General features: G+C 38.8%; 1 protein-coding gene across 1 annotated transcript in view; it reads left to right on the top strand.

The window, feature by feature from the left end:
• The window catches only part of ADCY2 (adenylate cyclase 2), a 209,345-nt gene that overhangs the window by 123,238 nt on the left and 63,899 nt on the right, over window positions 1-22,208 (top strand). Inside the window, exons 5-7 of the mRNA XM_066559969.1 lie at window positions 13,869-14,017; window positions 15,093-15,204; window positions 16,279-16,406. Coding sequence (XP_066416066.1) covers window positions 13,869-14,017; window positions 15,093-15,204; window positions 16,279-16,406 — 389 coding nt within the window. The remainder of the gene's footprint in view (window positions 1-13,868; window positions 14,018-15,092; window positions 15,205-16,278; window positions 16,407-22,208) is intronic.

Genomic DNA, 22,208 nt, shown 5'->3' with positions numbered 1-22,208 from the left:
CAGGAATGAAACAACTGAAGTGCTGCAGCCACCTCTCACGTGGGGTCTGTCACCCAGAGCTGTGCTGATAGCTCAGGGCAAGAGGGAGGCAGCTGTGATACCAATTTTTGCAGAGCTCCAAGGGAGGCCAGAGGATTACTGACTTAGAAACCCAGTGTCTGTTTGGGCATGTTAGTGGAAGTAGAATGCTAGATTTGGGTGAGGGTGATAGATGAAATAAAAGTCAGGACAGCTTTTGTAAAGGAAAAAAATAGGAATTCTCTGAAGGTTTCAAATCTTGTGGGTGAGAATGATCCACTTTAATTGGCTGCCTGTATTTCTGGAAGACAAGATCCCTCACAAAAGGGTGTTGAAGAAAGTAAGCAAGCATGGGACAAATGTCTTTACATTATCAAAGATTAAAATTTTAATTACTTATCCCCACTAAGAATTTTTTTCAATGTTGCTTTTTTTTTAAATCACTCATGTCCCTTTAGTTTTGTCTCATGATCAGATTATTTTTAAATAGCTTTCTGCATTGCTCTGAAATGTAAACATTTCAGTGAAAGTTGCTTATCAACCATAAAATACCTACAGGTCCCAGAAGCAATAATTTGTTGTTGGAGCATGTGCCACCAGTCTCCATACTGTTATTCACAGAAGTGCTGTAGTGTCACATAGTACAACACAATGTGGAGATCTGTCAGCTTTTACAGTGAGCTTTATGTTACCTAAAGGAAATCTGTAAATAAATATGCTTTGTTTTATAAGATACTTCTAGATCTCTGTTCATATATAAAATAAAGCCTGAGTAAGCAGGTATACAGACAGTAGTTTTTGTAAAATTCTAGAAGATGAAAAGAACACTCAAGGAGTAATTTTACTGGAATTCATAAGCGGCAGATATACAGGGCTTTCTTTTCCTCATTTTAATATAACCAGATAGATTTATTTATGAAATAACATAGATATTGAAGGTAGAGCCAATTGTTAGTATGAAATAAATAACAGGCATCTTTCTTGCTTCTTCATAAAAGTGTTTCTGTCTAGTGTTTGCAAGTAGCCACTATTTTTACTATTCCATCTTGGAGCGTAGGCTGGGCTCCAGCTTTTGGTGTAGCCCAACATATTCTTGTGATGATTTTCTAAAAAAAGCAGAACCGTCAGATTTAGGTAATTGAAGGCATTTTAAATCTGGGCATCTGGCACAGCTATTTTTCTGTCTCCTTTGTCACACTGAAGAAATATGATTAATTGCTGGTCATTCAATTCTTCTTGGGCCATATTTTGTTCCTTTCTGTTTACTCCCTTCTTTGCACTGGGAGCAGAGACATGAAAATGCTGTATTGCATATAGTGTTGGATTTCTGTACCACATACTACTGTATGTCTGGGGAGTTGTCCTTTCAATGTGCTTCTGTGAGATACTAGAAACAAGCACCTGGGTAATGCAAATGTGAACCTATAGATGAGGAAAGTTAGCTGAAACCAGCAGAACTTGTTATCAAGATGTCACCTTCCCCTTAGTGTTGAGAGAAAAACAAACTTTGAAGAAGTTGTACTTGAAGATGCAAGGTGATTGGTTTGGGTAGCTTTTACTGCCCTGAGTCCAGTGAATTTTGTCCTGCTGGGAGAGCAAGGTTTGTGCAAGAAGGATTGAGCTCTTGCCCTGAAACTGTCAATATTTCAGCATACAGCCTCAGAGCAAAGCACTGGGCTTCCTTGGAGACTGCAAAAGGAAAAGGATATGGGAGAATAGCAGAGGAACTCATGTCTCACCAGACACATAAGATGCAGAACTTTATCTGTCAAACATTAAATAATAATTGCCTTCTGTATGTGTGGTGTCCCTCTTTGAATAGCAGTTACGAGTTAAGGGATGAGCTTCTGCAATGGAAGTTTCTCTCCAATTTCCCAGATACACAACAACATTTTGCCCCAAATGATTTATAGAATTGCTCACTGCAGTCCGTACAGGAGTAGGCACAGCTGCAGAGGCTTCACCTGCTGGATCACTGAGAGAGATTATTCAAACTTTAAGCCACACTTGCTATGACAGAGCATGACTCATAGGTCCTTGGATGGAATAGCTGCCAGTCTCAAGAAAAGAGAAAAGTTTTATTTACAGCAAAGTTACTTAGAGTAAGTTAGAATAACTTTACTCTTCAGCCAAGGATAGCTCAAAATTGCTGATGAAATGGAGAAAATACCAAACTTAAAAATAAATCTCATCTTGAATCCTTGCAGAGCAGTTTCCTACAGCCTTCTTCTAGAGAGACCTTCAGCATGCAGTGGCTTCCATCATTAGAACAACCTCAGCAAGTCCCATCAGGGTATTTAGGAAATATTTCTGTCAAGAAAGTGGGCAATGCTGAAGTTGGGTGCACTGCAGCAGAGCAATATCTCACTTCTTGGTGCTTTTCCCCTGATTTTTCCATCCAGTCTTCTGAAAGGTTCTTTCTTTCTTCTGCAGCTCTAAGTGGCTCTCATTTAGATGCATCCACCTGACTCACAGTGGAGCATTCCCTTCCAGTCACACACCTTGGGGAAAAAAAAAAAGACAGTTATTTTTTTAATACTGATATTGCAACCTGCAATCAAGTAAGTTCTGCAATGACCCAATCTGAATATGTAGGATGGCCCTGATTCATCAGAGCACATCTGTGTATTGAGCATATGTTCTGTAGTTTCTTGGCAGGACTCAGTATTTGAAATGTTGCTAGGCTGTGCTGGATGTGGCAGTGCCAGTGCTGCTAAAGACAGCTATGAGGCTCCGTGGGGAGGAAACTATTTTGAGGTGCACCTTGGACTCAGGATTGAAAAAGAAATCAGCTACCTCTTGCTTATTAATAAAAACAGTGTGCTAACAAAAATCAAAAAGAATATTTTATAGCATTTCTTAAAATAAGTAGCTGAAAACATACAGCAGTCTCATATTTTACTACTTTCTTCAAAATTATGTAATGTAAATGGTGGGAACAGCAATGCCAGTCTGAAAAGGAAGTACATAATCTGTAACTGTTGCTAATATCATACAGAAAGAGCTTTAAAGTAGTAAAAAAAATTCACCAAGAGGACTGGAGCAGGAATTAAATATGAAAATAAATGGCTTGTTACACTAAAGATGTAAATTTTTTTGTTCTTTCTTCCTTTCTAGGAATTATGGTTCCTGTAGCTTAAACAGTTGATATTATGTGCTTGTATGTTGAGGTTTCAGTGATGAATATTAAATTATGGTACTGTGAATTACACAGTAAAATGTTATCAGTTAATATATATTACCTTCTCATTTCTTATAATTTTATCTCTTTGAACAGCAACACAATACTAATTGTCAACATATTTTTCTATAGATATATCTTAATTCATATTTAAAATGCAGTGTTTCAAAATGAATCAAATTGCATAAAGGCATGCAGTATCTTGATGATGTATGCTGGAAATTACCAAAACCAGTGTTGGGTAAAGAAGTCACAAAATACTCCCAAATTTCTAAAAATTTTGGAAGCTATTTGAGTGCAATGATCATAGAATAGATGTCATTAATCCATAGCATATCTGCCATTACAAATAATGCTGCCAACATCAATCAGCTGCAGCTATGGTATTGTTTTCTTACAGTATGCATCTCCACGTGTACAAATGTGCAGGCATCAGGGTGTAAACCAGGATTCCAAACCAATAGACATAGAACATGGAGTTAGTAAGAATAGACCTATTTTAAACCCTTCGAGATGTGAGACAAGAATTCAGACACAGCCCTAATTCCTCAAGGGGACAAACTGGGCCCCGTCTTTCGCTGTGCTGAGGGACATTTGCCAAATGTCTCCACTGGATTGCACATCCCATGAGAGAGAAATAGGAAGCAGAGCAGCCTTTGTGCAGGAGCCTGGGGACTAGGGAATTTACCTGGAGCGTTGCAGAAACAGGAAATCTGGTGCTTGCTTCAGTGATTTTTAAATGGTTTAATTTCGGAGCAAATTAGTTTCACCTGAAAAGGCTGCTGGGGCTCTACCTCCAAAATAACCTTGTGCTCACTGATAAGTATTTTTCTGTGGGGATGGGAAGAGAGTTGAGGTCTCATTTTGGCAGAGAGCAGTTTTGATGAGGGGTTGCACATGGACAACGTTGTTTAACTTGTGGATCTCCTGTTAAAGCTTGAAAACCTCTGGAGCTGACACCCTGTTTCTGCACCGCTGGCCACTGTGGCTTTGTATGGAGCCTGTGTTGGTGGCCACAGGTTGCAGGGGGGTGAGGTGGTGAGCTGCAGGAGGGGTCACTGTGAATCACTTCATGTCTGCCAAAGCTGCCTCCAGCCAACTGTGGGGCACACAAAACAGCCATGGAAAATGCCTGCTTTCTGTAGAAAATCTTAGCCATTGGGCACTAAAAAGCACCTAAGCAGGGACCAAAGGTGCCCCTGCCCAAACACAGTGTGGAAGGAAACAGGCAGCTCCAGAGGCTGGAGACAAGCTGATCTGTGTAGAGGACTCTGCACTCAAAGTAACCTCACCACTGAGGGGTTGTGGCACATGGGCAATCCATGGACACACCAGAGGACACTGCAGGCCATGAGTGTTCGAGGCCGGCTCAGAGACGTGGAGGACAAGGGCAGCAGAAACCTTTAATCATGGAGCAGCAGAAGTGGTTAAGCAGACAGTGACAGAAAGAAACTATCACACATTGCTATCTCAGCTTCCTACCCTGCCTTCTGCCTCAGCACAGGAATTTTGATGGACAGAGCATAATGCACAGCAAAAATAGGTAAAACTGAGGCTAGGAAGTGCAGAGGATAGATGGTTGTGTGTCTATCTCAGTGATTATCTTCCTTTTTTTGTTGGTTTTTTTTGTGTTTTTTTTTCTTTTTTTCAAAACTGCAATCAGCAGTGAGAGGTTTGGTTTTGTTTACGGTAAATTATTTCCATTAAAATTACCTGACTGCAGACTGTTTTGCCCACAACAGAGTTCCAAGCACATTAAGGTGCCTCCTTCTTTGTGCAGAATCATAAACAGCACCCTCTTTTGGGCATTTTCTACTTAATGTGGCTTCCTTCTGCAGATCTAGTTTTTTCTCAGTTACATTTTTAGGATTCCAATTTTCTCAATGCATTGCACACACAGACTTAGTGTCCCAGGAGGACAGGCTTTTCCCAGGTGACAAGGCACTTGAAGCTCTGGTAGTTACCATTCCTGTCTTTCTGTGATTAAGTCTGAGTTCCTGTCTACAAACTTACATGTGTAAGTACCTCTGGAACATACCATAGAAAACACTTCCAAAATTCTACACACATTAATGGGGGAAATGTTCAGAAAATAAAATATATAGAATAAAATTCAGAAAATATTTAGAAAATAAAACCAGGCTAATTCTGAAAGCTTTAACCCTTGCTATGATTTATGCTGAATTTTGTTTTGTGATTAGGCCTACTAATCAGTGTTAATTACTAGTTTAGCATGTATCTACCATCATTAAGTTGTTGCTTTTTTTCCCTGATCAGATTCCTCAAAATAAGGAGAATTGGTTTTCAAAACTCTGTTTATATTAGGGTTTTTTTTTCAGGGGGAGCGAAGTTTTTCATTGAAAACTTTGTCTTTAGTAGCTGGTGAATATAAACATTAAAGAGCAATCGGGATATTTCTACAAGAAACTGTCAATCCTGAGATGGAAACATAATGCAAACCATTCTTGTTCCCTTTTATTTAGACCATTGTAAGGAAATAAGAGGTCTGCTTTATGAATGCAGTAACAGCATACACCCTCCAGACATCTGCCTGTTCTTTGATTTCCACCTAGTGTGAGTCAGCCTCCTCTGTCTTCAAGGTTAGGAAGTGAGCTGTTGAATAAATAGCAGTGCTCAGAAAAGAGCTGTTAAAATATACAGCTTACAACATTAAAATTTATCATCACTGTTTCACAAGAACTAGCATTACTCCTTACTGTAGGTTCACTTTTCATTAATTTAGGGGTGAAATAAGCTCTCACTCCTGCTTGAATAAACTTTTATCTCTATTTAAACTAGCTGTTGCATGGGCCAAAATAATGTTTAACTACTTCTACTCTTGATTACTCTAATACAGAGATTGACTGTTTTGATTCATTTCTGTTGCTGTGTGACCCTGCTTCTCACTGCTCTGTCTGACCCACTTTTAAGTGTTTTTGAGCTCCTGACAAGTGCAGCTAGGTGCCTGATATGAATCTTTATTCTTAAAAATCTAGATTTTGATCTTTATTCTGTGTGGTAAGTAACATTTGGTCACTCAGATGTATGCTATCTGTAGACTATCCAGTAAAATATTAGCAAATCGCCATTGAAATACAGAAAGAAATCCATTCTTGCATGTTTACTTGGCAATCTGTAAGCAGATGGCTAAAACACCAGAGGCAATGTCAAAGGTAAAAACTATCAGTTTCATGCTATCTAGAAGGCTGTGGAGGAGTGATGCTGTCAATGTGCTTCAGATGTGATCTTGTAACTTAAATGCAGTGCTGTGCCTTAGAAATGCTTTTGGTTTTGCTTTGAGTTTGATGCTTTTAACCACAAGGTTTGGCTCTAAACTGGGCAGATGAACAGGAAACTGGTCTTTGAAAAAGGGCTGTGTAGATACCTTTCAAGCAGTACTCTTGAATATCTTCCCTGACTCTCATAGATGGTTTGGAAGAAGAAAAATATGTAAAACAAGAGATGAGTTTGGTTTTCTTCATTTTTTGTTGAAAGAATAACAAAATTCTTCTCATCAGAATGTGAAGTGAGTTGTATCAGTTGTACCATAGTTTATTGTTTAAAAGAATGGTATTGAGCAATTGCCAGCACTATAATACTTTATTGAAGACTGATATAATAATAAACATGTTATGCTCATCAAACTGATTCTTTGCAAAATGCTGCTTGCTGCTTCTGTCTGTTCATCAGTTCTTGAAACATATAAAACTTAGAGCAAGAATTAACAGGATGAGACACAAACAAACCTTGAAATTCTGTCAGTTAATTGAGCAGGTCTGGCTGTGTATATTGCTGTGTTCTTTTACTCTGTTGTTGTGCTGTTTGGTGACTTGTCACTTGAACAGCCCCAGGATAGGCATGCTTTCTGAAGGTGTAGTGAACATTGCTTGCAAAATTAGTCCTAAACAGGCTGCATATGCAAACTGTAATCTATGCATAAACATTAAACATCCCCTAGGTTCTGTGTAGGAATTTGTCTTTGCCAAATACACGGCAAGCCTGTGAATTTAAATGAGCTTTCAGTCCCCCACACTGAAACAGTGGTGGTGCTTTTGCATAGCTTTAGTATTTTTTGGATGTGTAGGTGACTGGTGAGATGGCAGCTCTGCAGCAAACAAGCTGGGTGCACTGAGGGTGCAGTGCTGAGGGTGCACAGTGCTGTGTATTTAGCCTGCAAACCCTTGCCTGAGTGACTGTCTGCACTGGCTTTACTACTCTTGTGAAGTGACCAAGTCACACCACTGATGTTTGGCAACTGCAGAATCATCTGAAGACAACTGTCCCCTTTCTGGAGGCATGGCTGGAGCTCAGGGACTGAGTGGGGAGGGCAGAGCTTCTTCCCAGGCAGAGGCCCCCAGGCAGCACTGTGGGAGCAGATCCCGGTCTGGCCCCAACCTGGGCCTCATCCTGGCCCAGTGCCAGCACCTGGGTGGACACAGCCCATCACCATCTGAGCTCGTGAAAACTGGCAGTCCCCACTCGGGGTCCTCCCTTTCTCATGGAAGCAGCTCCTGGACAACTACAGCTTGTCTTCTGCGGAATAGTTTCACGAGTGCATTTGCATTTTGTGCTTGGGGAACTTGTGTGGAATGAGAGGATGGTGCTTTCATCCCCCTTGTGTGTGTGTTGATTTTCTGGTGTTGATATTGTAGCTCCTGGCATTGCACACTTGAAATTTCACCAAAAGGGTCATGAAAACAAAAAGCCTTATGGTACTATGCTTGGGGAAAAACTCATTTTCCAAGGAGAAAAAATATCCAAAATGAATGTTGTTAGCAGTGTGTAGGGGGGTGTGGCATTTAGGAGAACAGATGAGAGTTCATAGTTCTGCCATCAGGAGAGATATTATCTGTGTCATAAAGCCTGAACTAGACACAAGCAAAAGCAGCAATTAGATATATATAAAAAAAGTTCAGAATGACAAGAGATGTGATATGTAGGAAATTTCTAGATGTCATGAAAAATCCTTGATCCTTTTCTGGTTTTGTCAAGGCCAATAAAAGTTTTGGAAGTTTTCCAGGAGAAAAGCCACCATAACCAAGGAATTGGCTGCCACTAGATAGAAAAAGTATAAACAATCAGTGTGAAATAAAAGGTGCTGCTGCGATGGGATTGCATTTGGAAAGAAGTAGAGTGATGTTCTCAACAGTTTGGTAAGAAATCAAGTAATAAGAAAATGTTTTTTAGTATTTAATGGGTATGGGTTAAGTAAATTTCCATAATCAAAAGATTTCAGTAAGATATTTGATGCAGTGATGCTCAGCATAAAAGTGCTGACACTTCCCAGCAAGACAGCACAGTCTAATAGATTTTGAGTGGAGTAACTGGAAGTTATCAGTGGAGTTGTTCAATGAACTAGCATGTGTGTTATGTTCTGCAAGAATCTCATCTCATTGTTTATGCTGTTATGTATTTTTTATTAATGATCTAGGAAGTACGTGAAGACATTTATAGACAATAATTTTTGCCAAAAATGTAAATACCGGTCGGTCTGATAATAAATACTATAATATTGAATACTTTATAAACAATATTAATCAAGAGAGTTTTTTTATAACTTTCTGAAGAGACATAATTCTAAGAGAGTACGGGCCATAGCTAGGATATTGTAAGGCTGCAACTTTGTAAAATATTTTGGAGAAAATAGGAGACATGGAACAGCAGCCAGGGAGCTTCGAGGATGTTATTACAGAAGGTTGCACAGAGTAAGTCATGGACATACTGAGGGAAATAAATGTATGCATGTCTGTGTTTGCTGGAGCAAAATGTTAGGATTTGTGTCAAGAAACCCTTAAAAATGCTTGAAGGTTGTTGAGGGTTTTGAGAAGAGTGTGTAGAAAATACTTAGGAGGAGGAGATTTTTACACCTAAGTCTATTTACCTGATCAAAAAGACAGTTATCTGTGTTTACAGGAATAAGAGTAGGGGCATTAATCTTGAGCTGAGAAAGATATAACAGGGCCTAGGCTTCAAAGTACGAAATACAGAACACATTTTTAGCAGATTTTAACAGTGCAGGTGGTTAACCACTAGAAGTTGGTGAATTCTCCATCTCTTGATGTCTGTGTAGTCAAGATTGAATACCTTTCTTGTTGTGTATAAGTAAAATCAATTTATTGGCTTCAGCACAACTAATGAGGTTGATGGAGGTTATTAACATCAGCTAAATTTAAGGAGATAATAGCACACAATTTTTAGGAATCTTCTCATCTCTCAGTTAGGAGTCCAAGTTAAATTTAAGAAAAAACATTTTACAACTCTTTATTCTTGTATGTGTATTTTAGAGGATGATCATGAGGTCTGGGTTAACAGTATGGTACTTTGACAAATACTCTCTGGATCATCATCTCTATCAGCTCTTGACTGTTCTATCATTTTGTGATCAGGAATCAGAAAATTCATTTATTTTACGTTATTTCTTTATACATTTCGAGGGGGGCTTAAAATTTGATGTTATTAGTGTTTATTTCTAAACTTTGTAGTGAAGCAAGATGCATGCATAGGCTAATTGCTTCTCGAGCTCTTATTACTGACTTACTGACCTGGTTTGTCAAACTTGCTAAAGAGATGATTAGATATATGCCACAGGAATCTGAAAACAAAATCCAACCTACAGAAAAGCAGAATTCAATATTCAGTGCCCTAAATGACATTGAAAGGGACAAAAATATCCTTATACAGGATTATAAAGACAAAAATATTCCTATAGTCCTTTACTGATCTACAAATATATAATTTTTCTGCAGACTTCTTGAATATCAGAAAAAGCTTAACAAGAAAGATGGACATTTCTTCCAGTAAGACCAAAATGTGGACCTTCAGTTCCTTCCCTAGACAAGAGAGAGAGAGAGAGAGAGAGCATTGCTACCTCAGAATTTCAGTCTTAGATTCTGTGAATTGCCTTGAAGGACAGTTTCTCTCCATTGATAGCAAGACACAAAGTTGATTTTAATAGGGTGAGTTCTATCAGACTACCTTTGTTTTTCCTTAATGACATTCTGTTAGTTGTATTATTCAAGAAATCAGACCAGGTGAAAGAATATTTGGCCTTTAAATCTATAAATTCTTACATTTATGCTCAGGAAAGCATTGATCGTGATGTAATCATGTACAAATGAGTGAATCAGTATTGGTAGTTTGCATAACAAAACAGGAATGAGCAAATAAATAAAGCATTATTGCCTCAGGCCAAGAAGAGGTTGATTTGTGAAACATGCACTCTTAAAAATAACCTGTACCAAGTGTTTGAGGATGTTGTGCTTGTTTGCTGCAGAACAACAGCGTGGTATTTTGTGAGATACTCACATGCAACTGCCACCTTTCAGAAAAGAGCACAGTGTTCTTTGACTGAGCTCTGGCAACTTGTTCTAGCTAAGAAAGCAACCAGTTTATCAAGTTTTAGAGAAACTATATGTAACAAAGACTCGCTGCTAAGGTCATCTGGATGTTTCAGGGAAAATTCTGACAAAGAGATCAACTTGGATGTGAGAGATTGAGAGAACAGGAACTCAAATAACATTTTGACATGTACCACAGAAAATCTTCAACTGGAGAAACCAGGGAGGATGACTACTTGCTATCCTTCTAGTGGGGTCCAGGTGGAGAAGAGAGAAGTACTTAACCTATAGTACTGAAAGGCACTTTAATATTGTATTCAGTATAGATAGTGGGCTGCATCTTTTAGCCCTAGGACTTAAAAGGTATCAGATGGAAGTGACTTGAATGGTTGAGAGGAAAGCATACTCCCAGGGAATAAGTCAGGAAGCAGTCTCATGTGCATAAATCCCCTGTATAAGTTACTAAGGTCATGTTGTTAATATTCTAGGGAAGGACATTTGTGAGAAGATTTTCATTATTGTCATAGCACAGCAGTTTCTCTTTCACCAGAAGCAGGTATTCTTATTTTCAGTCTGAAGACTTTTAAATGGTGCCTCTTGACCTGCATTCAGAATTATTTCAGCTTTTTTCTTACAGACTGTAACTCTGAGAGTGGCTTCTCTGTCTACTACAAATAAGGAAGATTTTTGTCTATAAGTCATTGTCTTGTATCTCAGTTCAGCTAGTTTTTGATGTGTAGATTTTCTATCCTTTTGAGAGAATAGTACAGAATGGAATGTATTACCAAATATAAAGCCAGCATAAGCAGTAGTCTTGATTTGTGGTGTTCCTCTCATTGTTCCAGTCTGCAGGAGTTTCAGTGCAGAACATTGTGCACTACAAGCTGATCAGTAAGTGATTTTGATTCTTCCACTATGCTCTTTTGAGCCAACAGCAGTGAAAAACAAAAAAGGAAGAGTTGTTCTTGTGTGCTTTGCATTTCTTAAAACCTTTAGCTGACCAGCTCAGCCACAGTGCTCATAAGTGGTTAAGATTCACCTTCTTTCACAGCTGTCTTTTAGTGAAAGAAATGAAAATGAACGATCCACATTATCAAACAAATGATAAGGTCAGGACTGAAGTGTGAATGCTTGAAGCCTGCAGGATAGAGGGGGTGGCTGAAGGCTGTATGTACACCTGGGTATGGCAAGGTGTTCTGCAGTGTGCTTCACCAATTGCAGTTCTCTAAAGCAGCCTCTGGTTGCAGCCTTTTCTTTTGTACAGTGCAAATGGAGGAAGGAAAACCTTCTTTGGAGGGAATTCTGGTGTGGTGAACAGCTTCATCAGGATGTTTAAGCGGAATAGAATAGTGGGCTGGCCTGAAGAGAAAAAGAAGGGGAAATGTTCCATCTCTCCTCATGTCCCCTACAATTAGGGCATTCTGTTTTCCTTTTCCTCTATGATTCTTTAGCTTGTAGTTCACTTTATGCTGCTTTCCATGACAACTTTTTCTCTTTGTTTTTTTTGCTTGCTTTCTTGAAAACATTTGTTGCTTTATGACCTTTTACCAGCCTTTCTGAGTTTCAAAGATGTAAGCAGTAACCTGGACATTATCTGCATCACTATGTGTCTGGAATCATAACAGTCAAAGGAAGATAGCGATTGCATTTACTATCCATGGTATAAAAGGAGTATAGTTATGTGAAATTGTTGCTAAGAGCTTCACCTCTTCATTAACTGTGTAATTTTAGTTGTTAACAAGTCTGAACAATCCTCTACTGTTAGATAAAGAGCAACCTGGAAGAGTAAGTTTTCATTATGGAAAAAAATTGATTGGTTGTACAGATACTATTTACAAGTTAGCAAAATACCTCCACCAAGGAGCAGTGGAAGTGAAACATTGCCAGTGAACATAAGCAATGAAAATCTACTGGTCTATTGGATGTGAATTTGCTAAAATGCCTAAATATACTAAATTAATCTTGCATTTAAGAAATAAATTATTAGTTCAATATTAATTAGCAGCAAAGCAAGATTCTATCTTGATTCACTGCAATAGAAGTTTTTTGCCAAATATGTGCAAGATCAGTTTCACAGGGCCTCGTGTAATTGAATGCTATGCTTACAAGTGCACAAATGCTATGAGGAATGTGAGTTTTTCACTATACTTGACAGAGATAGATAGCCAAGGTTGCTGCAAATATTAGAAGAGTCTATAGCCCTGTTATTGCCTTGCTCTACTCAAGGTCATCAGACCTGAACAGGAATCCCAGGCAGAGGATTGGATTAATGGCTACGCCTCTTCTGGTACCTTCATGAACAGAACTGCAAAGTCTGCAAAAATACTCTTGTGAACCAAAGACCATGCATCATTCTGAGTAACACCTGAGAATCATGCACATTTTGAGGTCATCATCTTTTCTGGTGTAGCTGTTTCTGTCTCTGACTCTGTCAGAGGCTTTTTTAGTTACCTTCCCCCTCTTCACTGGTTCAGGCTTCCGGTTTTTTATCCTTAGCCAGAAGGAGTCTCTCCTGTCTGCCTGTGAGAAAATGGGAAATTCTTGTTCAGTTTCAAGATGGAATATGATAAAGCAAGAAGGATTTTTTTTTTTTTGCAGAGTTCTTGTTGACCTGGTTTCCAGACAAGTAGGAAATCAGTCTAAAGCTGTCACAGGTGAAATGGGCAAAATGGAAGTGTCAGAAAGCTTTAGAAGAGGCAGACCATAATATAAAATGATGAGGAAGACCCTAATGCCAAATGATGAGGAAAAATATATAGGGTTTGGGTTTTTTAAGTATTCTATATGCTTTTAGGTTAATTAGAAAAAAATTGTCAAATGGCATATTAAAGGAGAGAGTACCTATCAAAATGCTTTGCAAAATTAAACATTTTCATATTCTGTCTGTATTTTATTTTAGGCCTAACTGCTAAAATTATGGCAGAGCATTTAAAATGTATGAAAGGAAAAAAAAGATGTAGCTTATTCCTGCTTGACTCAAACTGCGTTTCCATTTAAGTCCTCTGGACTGGCCTTGTGACTGTTTCATTTGCTGCATCCTGCTCAGATTTTGAATAGATTCATGTACATAACTTCAGCAAACGTTAAGCTTAGCTTAAGCTTTTTTTAATATACACAAAACCTTGGAGAAGGCACATATTACTTGGAAATGTGTATATGTCCCTGTCACACTCCTCAAGGTACTGATTAACTTTGGAGCTTGTACTTGGTCTGGGTGCAAGCCTCATCAAAATGTTCTGTGGTATTGACAATAGGGTGTGCCTTGCACAGTATTGATGCCATGCTAAATTTATTCTCCTTAAAGAAACTGTGGATTTCATTTTAAATTTCAGGAGCGTCTTCTACTTTCTTTACTGCCTGCTCACATTGCCATGGAAATGAAAGCAGAGATCATTCAGAGGCTACAAGGTCCAAAGGCAGGCCAGCTGGAAAACACCAACAACTTCCACAATTTGTATGTCAAAAGGCACACCAATGTAAGGTATTGTACTGTAAAAAAATGTATCAACAACATTCAGAAAAAAAAAATTGAAAGAAAAGGTTAAGGGAGGAATTAAGAAAACGTTTTTTAAAATATGCTTTTCAACAACTTAATATGTAGCATCCCTTAATTTGATTGAATGCTGACAGTGCTACATTCCAGAGGAGCACAAAGGTGTTAGTACAAAGGAGTTGTTGAGAAAAAAGACACATAATACTAGGCTTTTTTTCATAATGTCTTCATTTTTCAGATTCAATTACTAAATCCTGCTTCCATGTATGCTAGTCAAAATTGTAATTCATGCCAGTGGTATGATTCAGATTTTGCAATTTTCTTAATTGGAACAATTTCTCAGGATTTGTATCATGTAAACAGAGGCTGCTGTATCACATACGTATTTTACACAGTACCTGAGATAAAATATTCTGCTGACAGATCTAATTTTTTATTATTTAAAAATTTCTAGTAGCTGGAAAAATTAATCACTTTCATTTCAAACATTCATTCTTCTTAACAAGGTTCTTTTTCCTATTTTTGTTTGGGTTTTTTGTTTGTTTGTTTTGTTGGGTTTTTTTATGTTATTGGACAAGTTAGTTTGAATTATATTCTTAGAAACTGATTTATTAAAAATGTTGCAGAACTTTTGAGGAAGCTCATGTTCTCTTGTGAGCACAAATACTCCTTGAAACTATTATATCTCTATTATTATACTGATGATTTGTGACTTTAAAAATATTTATATTTTTTTCAGTCCTGTAACAGATAGAGAGGTATAGAATATTTATAAATAACTATAAATATAGGTATGCCTATAAACATTATACCTGAGGAGTTAATAGCTATAAAGGTACATACAGGTATATATTACCTATGAACACAACACCCGTAAAGGCAAATATACATTTTCCTATAGATGTAGTTATATTTATTGCTCTACATTTAGTAGTGGCTGTTTTGGGTGTGGGCATATCCCTGTGAAGTCCAGGATGCTTGCTTTCAGGTTTTGCTGCTGGTTGATGGATCTGAGTGTGGCAGAAGGAAGCTGTGACCAAGATTCTCTTCATTTCTGTTGCAGCATCTTGTACGCGGATATTGTGGGATTCACTCGCCTGGCCAGTGACTGCTCCCCAGGAGAGCTGGTGCACATGCTGAATGAGCTCTTTGGCAAGTTTGATCAGATTGCCAAGGTGGGTTGCTATGGGCTGCTGCTGTTAGTTTGAATAAGAAAGTCATCTTTAATTTTTTTTTTTCCTCTTGGGGTCTTCGTGCAGCATTTCTGAGACTTTGGCAGGAAGATTGGATTTGAAACGTGAAGAAAATGATCTGGCTCTGGTCTGAGTGCAACAGTGCATTTCTGCCAGAATGACAGTCTGTGAAACTGAAGATAGCTCTCTAATAGGACCAATAGAGAAAGCTCATGGAGCCCAATAAGGCTTAATGGCAGATGAACACTTCTTTAAATAGATTTTTTGCAATATCAAGGATTAATAAACTCAAGATAGAAAAGTGTTAGTCAGTTTTCTGGTCTCAGAAAAATCATTTTTGAGACTGAAGGAGAAGAGAGACAGTATTGATCCAATCCATTTTAATTACTGACCACAGCCTCTTTATTTCTCAAGAAAAGAGTCAAATACAATCAGATTTTTTTCTTCTGCCTATTTAGGTGTCATTTTTATAAAAATTAAATTAAACTTCATGTGTGAAAGTAAAATCAGAAACCTCAGAATAGATAAAATTTCCTGTGTTTTTATTTGTTGAAAAATTATTGTCAAGTATTTTAAAATTTAAATTAAATTAAAAGTAAATTTCAGTTTTTAAAAAATAAAAATCTTTACATGGTCTTAGAGTAGAAAATATAGAACTACTATTATGATTTCTAGCTTCTGGAAGCATTCCATAGTATATCTTCGTAGATGTAAAATTGGAAGACTATGTCTTTTGATTTCATATTTCAAACAAAAAGGCTTTATTTAGATTGAGGACATGATAGTTTAGCTCAGTTCGTTATTCTCAAGTGTGAACATGTTTTGCAGTGAAATTACCTCCTGCTTTTGCCTATTAAGGACCATAACTGGTGGAGGGATCAACCATACAAAACTCTCTCAATGTTTCTGTTGTAGCAAGCCCTTTTGTACTGAAACAAGCTTTAGTAGAAGGACTTTGCTAATGTAATTTAAGTCAATCTTTGTCACAGTAACTCTTCATTTATGTATTTCAAATTGAAAGTCACTGTCTCACCTTGCCTTTTTTTTTTCCTCCAGGAAAATGAATGTATGAGAATTAAGATCTTAGGTGACTGCTATTACTGTGTTTCTGGGCTACCTATATCTCTTCAAAATCATGCCAAGAATTGTGTGAAAATGGGACTGGACATGTGTGAAGCCATTAAGTAAGTACTAAACTTTAAAAAAAAAACTTTAAAACCAGTCCTTCACTAAAATTAGTGTACATAGGTGAGCTACACTTGGCAAAAATGTGTATCACGTGGAGATCTGGATATTTGGGAGTCTTCTGTATGATTTATTTTTCCTAATAAGCTGGACTTTGATTTTAAAACTTGGTGTGGTCTTTTGTAAGTTCCAATTTTTGTGGTTTTGTCTAGATTACATTAACCACTGTCCATTTAGCAAAGTGGGAAATTGGCCCTTCCTTGTGAGGTATATGTGTGGTGTGCACCTCATCATGAAATGGATAATTATGTTGATCTGTGTTGATCTTAATGTCTAATGAAGTAGCCATACAAAATTATTCCTCTAATCCTTAAATGTGTGTAATTGTAGTCACAAGAGGTATTTGGCTTTTAGTTATCTGCTTCTAACTCAATCCAGGGTAATTACTGTATGGGTAGGTTGACTAAAGTAAATTTGGTTCTTTTCCCTTTTACGCGTTCATGGAAAAGGTGTAGTATTTTGGGAAACTAGTATTTCAATCTCCTTCCTTTAGTTTTGTAAAAGTAATCTCAGTACAGGAATCAGGTTGTTGCATTCTCTAAAATGTTATTTCTTCATCCAAAAATGGTTGTAACTTATGTTGTGACCAAAGAAATCTAATTTTTAAATGGGACTTGGGAGAATTTCTCCTTGCAAAGCAAGATAAAAGTCTCTACAGATTTGATTGCATTTCAGTCACTTTCATTGGATGCTTTCTCTTTCTCACTTAGTATCACAATTAAGCCATTTGCTTTTTTAGCATACTAGGAAGTAAAGCTACCATCCCTTCTGTAGAGCAGTTGGTAAGAGGGTGTCAGTCCCAAAGTTCTGGCCCTCCTTGTTGGTTGGCTTAAATATGTCAGGATTTTTTCCCCAGCCTTTGAGTGAAAAAGAGAGCTTTCTGGTTTGCATTTCAAAACATCTGTGTGCTGTGTGAGAAAAGTGAGTTAAAAGTATTTGCATAGAGTTTCTGGTCAACCTGTTGTTTTGTTACTTAAGAGGAAAAAAATATAAAAGGTTACAGGGTGGTGAAAAAATAACACTAAACTTGAGCCATGAAGTGCCCTTCACAAAGAACCAAAGTATGTCGCACATCATAATGCAATGTTTTACTTGAGCTCAGAGAGCAATCTGTCAGTTCCTCACATTTCAGAACTTTCAATCTTCTCTGGAATAATTTTCTGCTCAGGCTGCTATCAAGTATGTTCATTGTTAGTGCTGTGTGATCAGGTTCTTGGTAAGAGCAGCCTTATAAACTACAAAATTATAGGTTAGTTGTAAAGCATATTCTGATATGACTTTGTTACTGTAGTCAGAAACCAAAATGCTCCCATAGACAGATGCCAGATAACCACAGCCTGTTTACAGAAGGAGTGAGGAATCTGTACCCTGTGTTTTCAAATCGTTTCAAAGTATTATGTCAAGTGTTGCAGCCTGCAGGTGAATGAAAATTGCTGATTATTAATCAACTCCATATTTTGTTGTGTGATTGCTGCATCTTTGTATGGAGGCATCTCCTGACATACTTCTGTGCCCTGTAAAATGAGAAGTAGTAATACTCTTGCTATTGGCAGTGTGTCACTCAATATGTTCGACTTGCTCTATCTGAAATATCTTTTTTGTCAGATAGAAATTATTGTTACATTCAGTCACTGAGGTGCAAACTGCCCCCCTGATGTGTAAGCTGCTGAAATAAAGTAGTTTGCTGTTTATATTAGCAGTTCTATATAGATTTTACCACCTGAATATGGTTTCAGTTGCAGTTCTCTTTGAAGCAAAAAAGGAGGAATTCTGCCAAATTGACAGGTGATCTGTACTACAAAGTCTTATTCAGTCTTCTTCCCTAATGTTGTGTAGCTCCATTTTGAGCAATTCAGCTTTCCTGTGCTATGGATTGTTCCCATTTAAACATGGATTGTAGTCTCACTGATTAAGTGCTTTGCTTCTCTGCTCTGTGTTGGAACAAATCCAATATTTCTTATAGTCTGCAGCCTGCTTGCCCAGGAGTGGGATGCTTACTTTATCAAGCCATAAATGCCAGTGCTGCCTGTGATGCTGAGAGCTGGCCGCCTTAACTGGATGCTTTAAGGACAGAGCTTATCTGTTGAGGCAAAATATTTTTGTGTGTGAATATATGTGTTGTTTCCATTCAGCTCAAACTCTACCTCCATGTCTGTCTGGTGATTTCCTTATTTGCATGTTTCTCAGTCACACATTCTCAAAGGCTTCCTTTGATTTGGTAGCATGAAACAAATTCCATTTCAGAGGAGAGTGAAAGAAACTGTTGCATATAAGATGGTTATATCATTTTGAATGCTGGATAAAAAATAAAAGAATTCTTTTAGGTACGATTTCATTCCTGCAGGTCTGATCCAAAAGGAAACTATGCTGTTAAAGCTGGCAATTTGCAGGGAATTAAATGCCTAAGGTTCACTCAGTGTGTTAAAGTGTGTAAGGAAGGGCTAGGTGAGTCTTATATACCTTGGTCCAGAATTACAGATGAAGAAAGCTCAGGTAAAGTGCATAGATGCTTTCTTAAAGACCTGAACTCTTTCTTGTATGGAGCAAAGTTACTGCAATTACCTGCAATATAGCCACACCTCTGAAAAATGCAGAATGCTTTCAAACTCAAATTTCACATTGCAATAGGAAAAATACAGTTTGATGAGTATTTTGACTGCCCAGCCAGGCTGGGCACACAAAGTGTGCTGTGCAGAAGAAAACCAGAGAGACAGGGGAGCACAAAATGAAATAAAGGTGGGAAGTTTCAGATATGCTTCTGTAGGTAATGCAGACATCCTCTGGGGATGTGATAGCCTACATTTTTGAATGCATTCAGTGCCTGCATTGTCATGGCAATTGTTCAAGGAGATCAGGAGAGAAGAAGTGGTAAACCCTAATTCAGTCTAGAGTTACACTGCTAATTTAATGTCTCCTGTGGTTTCTTTAATTTGTGAGACAGAAGAAGAGATTTCAGTTCTGGTACAATTCTGTTTGCTTCCCTGCTTAAATCCTGAGAGCTTATTATAAAGCAGACTTTATTCTGCTTGCTCTTGCTTTATTCGGCAGAATGTGGAAGGGCAGTCTTTTGACAAGCACTCCTAGAGGATAAATGTTCCACTTCCATTTTGTCCAGTATTTTAAACACTTTTTTCCAAAGTGCTAGGCTTGTGTCATATACCTTGTGGAGAGCAAAGTGGGGTTTGTGATTTGCAAAGTGCTTACAAAGATCATTTACGGGCAGTTCATTTTCAAGTGTGTCAGCTACACAAGAGCAGTGTAAAATGGCAATGTGAAAAGAAATACCAATAAACACTTGAGAGAGATGGATGGAATTAAAATACTTTCAGTCATGGTCCTGTTATTTTCATTTCCCAGGGAAAAAAACAATTGAGAATTACTGCTTAAATGCAGGATTTACCACATCAATTTAGGCCTTTTGTGTTCTATGTTCCCTTTCAAAAAAAAGGGGAAATTGTCACATTAATTCAGTAATTCAGAAGGTACAGAGCTGATGATTCTTATCACTGAGATTGAAAATGTTGCTAGAAGTGTGTGCCCAACTTGTATACAGAAGCCATTTAGTTTCCTTATTCTGTGATTGTTTCTTCCATTAACACCCTGAATTTCTCCAAGTGTGTGTGCACGTTCCTTATTAATGGCTAGGTTTGGGTCCACACCAGTTGGGGTTTGATTATGTAAATCTGGTTAAGTTATAATCTTCCCATTTCTTAGAGCTGTCTAAGCCTGTAGCTACCTGAGTTAGTTTTATTACTCTTTACATATGTGGTTAGTACCCATGTGACATATGTCTGGTTGTTTGACCTCAGTTGCCCACCAGTGATTCAAAACTGCTTCTGCAAAGATAATCGCCTGTCTTATGTGTAGGGCTCTTCTGAGATTTAGGGTGGGGTGAACAGATACTTTACTGTAGGGGGATAGAATGTAAGAAAATAAAGATAGTGTAGAAAGTAATCTTACCCCTAAGGAGTTGCAGCTGGGCCAATTATCAAAAATTGGGAACAGGCCTGACTTTAAGAGGCCACAGCTGTAACCAGTGAGAAGAAGAGTGCTATAAAAGAGTGAGGTGGCTGGTTGAGAAGGGAACCGGAGTCAGTTGGCTACCTTGTGAAGAAGAAAGAGTCAGTGCTCTGAGCAGCTGCCCATAAGAAACACCAAGAAGGTATAAAACTTTTTGCAATAAGGAGACAACAGTATGGGACCCCTGCAATAAGATGAAAACACTTAAATCTCTGACTGGAAAGGTCAAAGGTTTAGATGTGGTCTGGCCTTTTATTTGCTGTATAATATTCTAGAGGGTGCAGCATTCACTAAAGCATGTGGAAGGTTGTTGAGCCTATATTCTCCACAGCCTGAATGGCACTGAGCCCATATCCCCAAAGAGTGTACAAGCCTGTCATGGTTTGACACTGGCACAATGCCAGTGCCCCCATGAAGATACCTTCTCCCTGGTTTCTGCTGTGAGATGTGACCAGGAATAAGCAAAGCAGGCTCCTACTTAGGAAAGAAAAGGAAACAGAACTTTATTAACTACTCTACAACTATAGATAAAAGGAACACACACAGGGAAAATGAAAACCTTACAAATACATTTCCTCCTCCCCCCACCAAATTTCCAATACAATGCATTTATTCCTCAAATCACCAACTCTTAGTCCAGCACCACTCTTCAAACAATCAATCCTCAGTTCATCAAGAGGAGAGGAGTCCTTCTTGTACCATGGGCTTCCCCTGGAAACACAGCTGAAGCCTCGTGTGTTTCTGTGTCACTCGTGGCACCGCCCGGAGTACATCTGCCGTCGTGACTTCTTCCTTTTCTTGTCCAGTGCTCTCACCACTGAACACGGACCAGAGCTGCTTCTAGGGTTGTCTTTTTTAAGGATGCTCTGTCCCGATCCAAAAAAGGCACAGTCTCTCCTTTGGGACACCTGTCCCCACAATCTCTCCTTTGGGACACCTGTTCCCCCCATATTTTTTCACCCCCTGGGGCCGAGGGGCATCAACACTGAACCCTCTTGGTTCTGTGGCCATTGCCTCCTCCTAGAATGCAGTCTCTGTGTCACAAGGAACATGGTTCTGTCCATGGCTATACAAAAAGAGTCCAGCAAAAGCTACTCCATCATCTCTTCCCACTAGGATTCTTCTCTACTCTTCTACTATCTCTCACTCGCCCAGACCTCTCTCACACTTGCACATTTCCTTCCTCATCTTCCACTCTATCTTCTAGGAGAGGTCAATGATCTGTAAAGTTCTCATTCTCCAAAAAGGGGTTAAAAGCTCCTACAAGCGGCCGGCTGAACCCCCCCTCTTCTCCGTCCCAGCCGTGCTGCCGGCGCAGGCTCATGTTTATCAAGCTTCAAGGTTACAGTCTCAGGCAGCGTCTCTTTCTCTCTCTCTCTCTCTCTGTGTCTCTCAGGGGGGGCTGCCCGGTGGCTCCCGGTCTCTCTCTCTCTCTCTCTCTCTCTTCCACCCTTCCACCCCCGGGCTCAGGCCTACCTCTCCCGGCCTCATGGCTTTCCCCTCCCCCTGCCCAGCCAGCAGCTGGGCCGGGGGAGAGACCCGAACTCTTTCCCGCCGGAAACCCAAGAGAACCCTCCCAGGGGAGAGCTCTGCTTTTAACCCCGTGTTCTCAGAGGTGGATCCATGTCCTAAATGGCCAGGTTAAATGCCAATATTAAAGCCTGAATATCCATTGGCCCAAAACACAGCATCCCAAAAAACACATTTCCTGTCAAACCACC

Source organism: Molothrus aeneus, chromosome 1 (assembly GCF_037042795.1).
Source record: "Molothrus aeneus isolate 106 chromosome 1, BPBGC_Maene_1.0, whole genome shotgun sequence".
Classification (NCBI taxonomy): domain Eukaryota; kingdom Metazoa; phylum Chordata; class Aves; order Passeriformes; family Icteridae; genus Molothrus; species Molothrus aeneus.
This window is presented reverse-complemented; position numbering and strand designations above follow the sequence as displayed.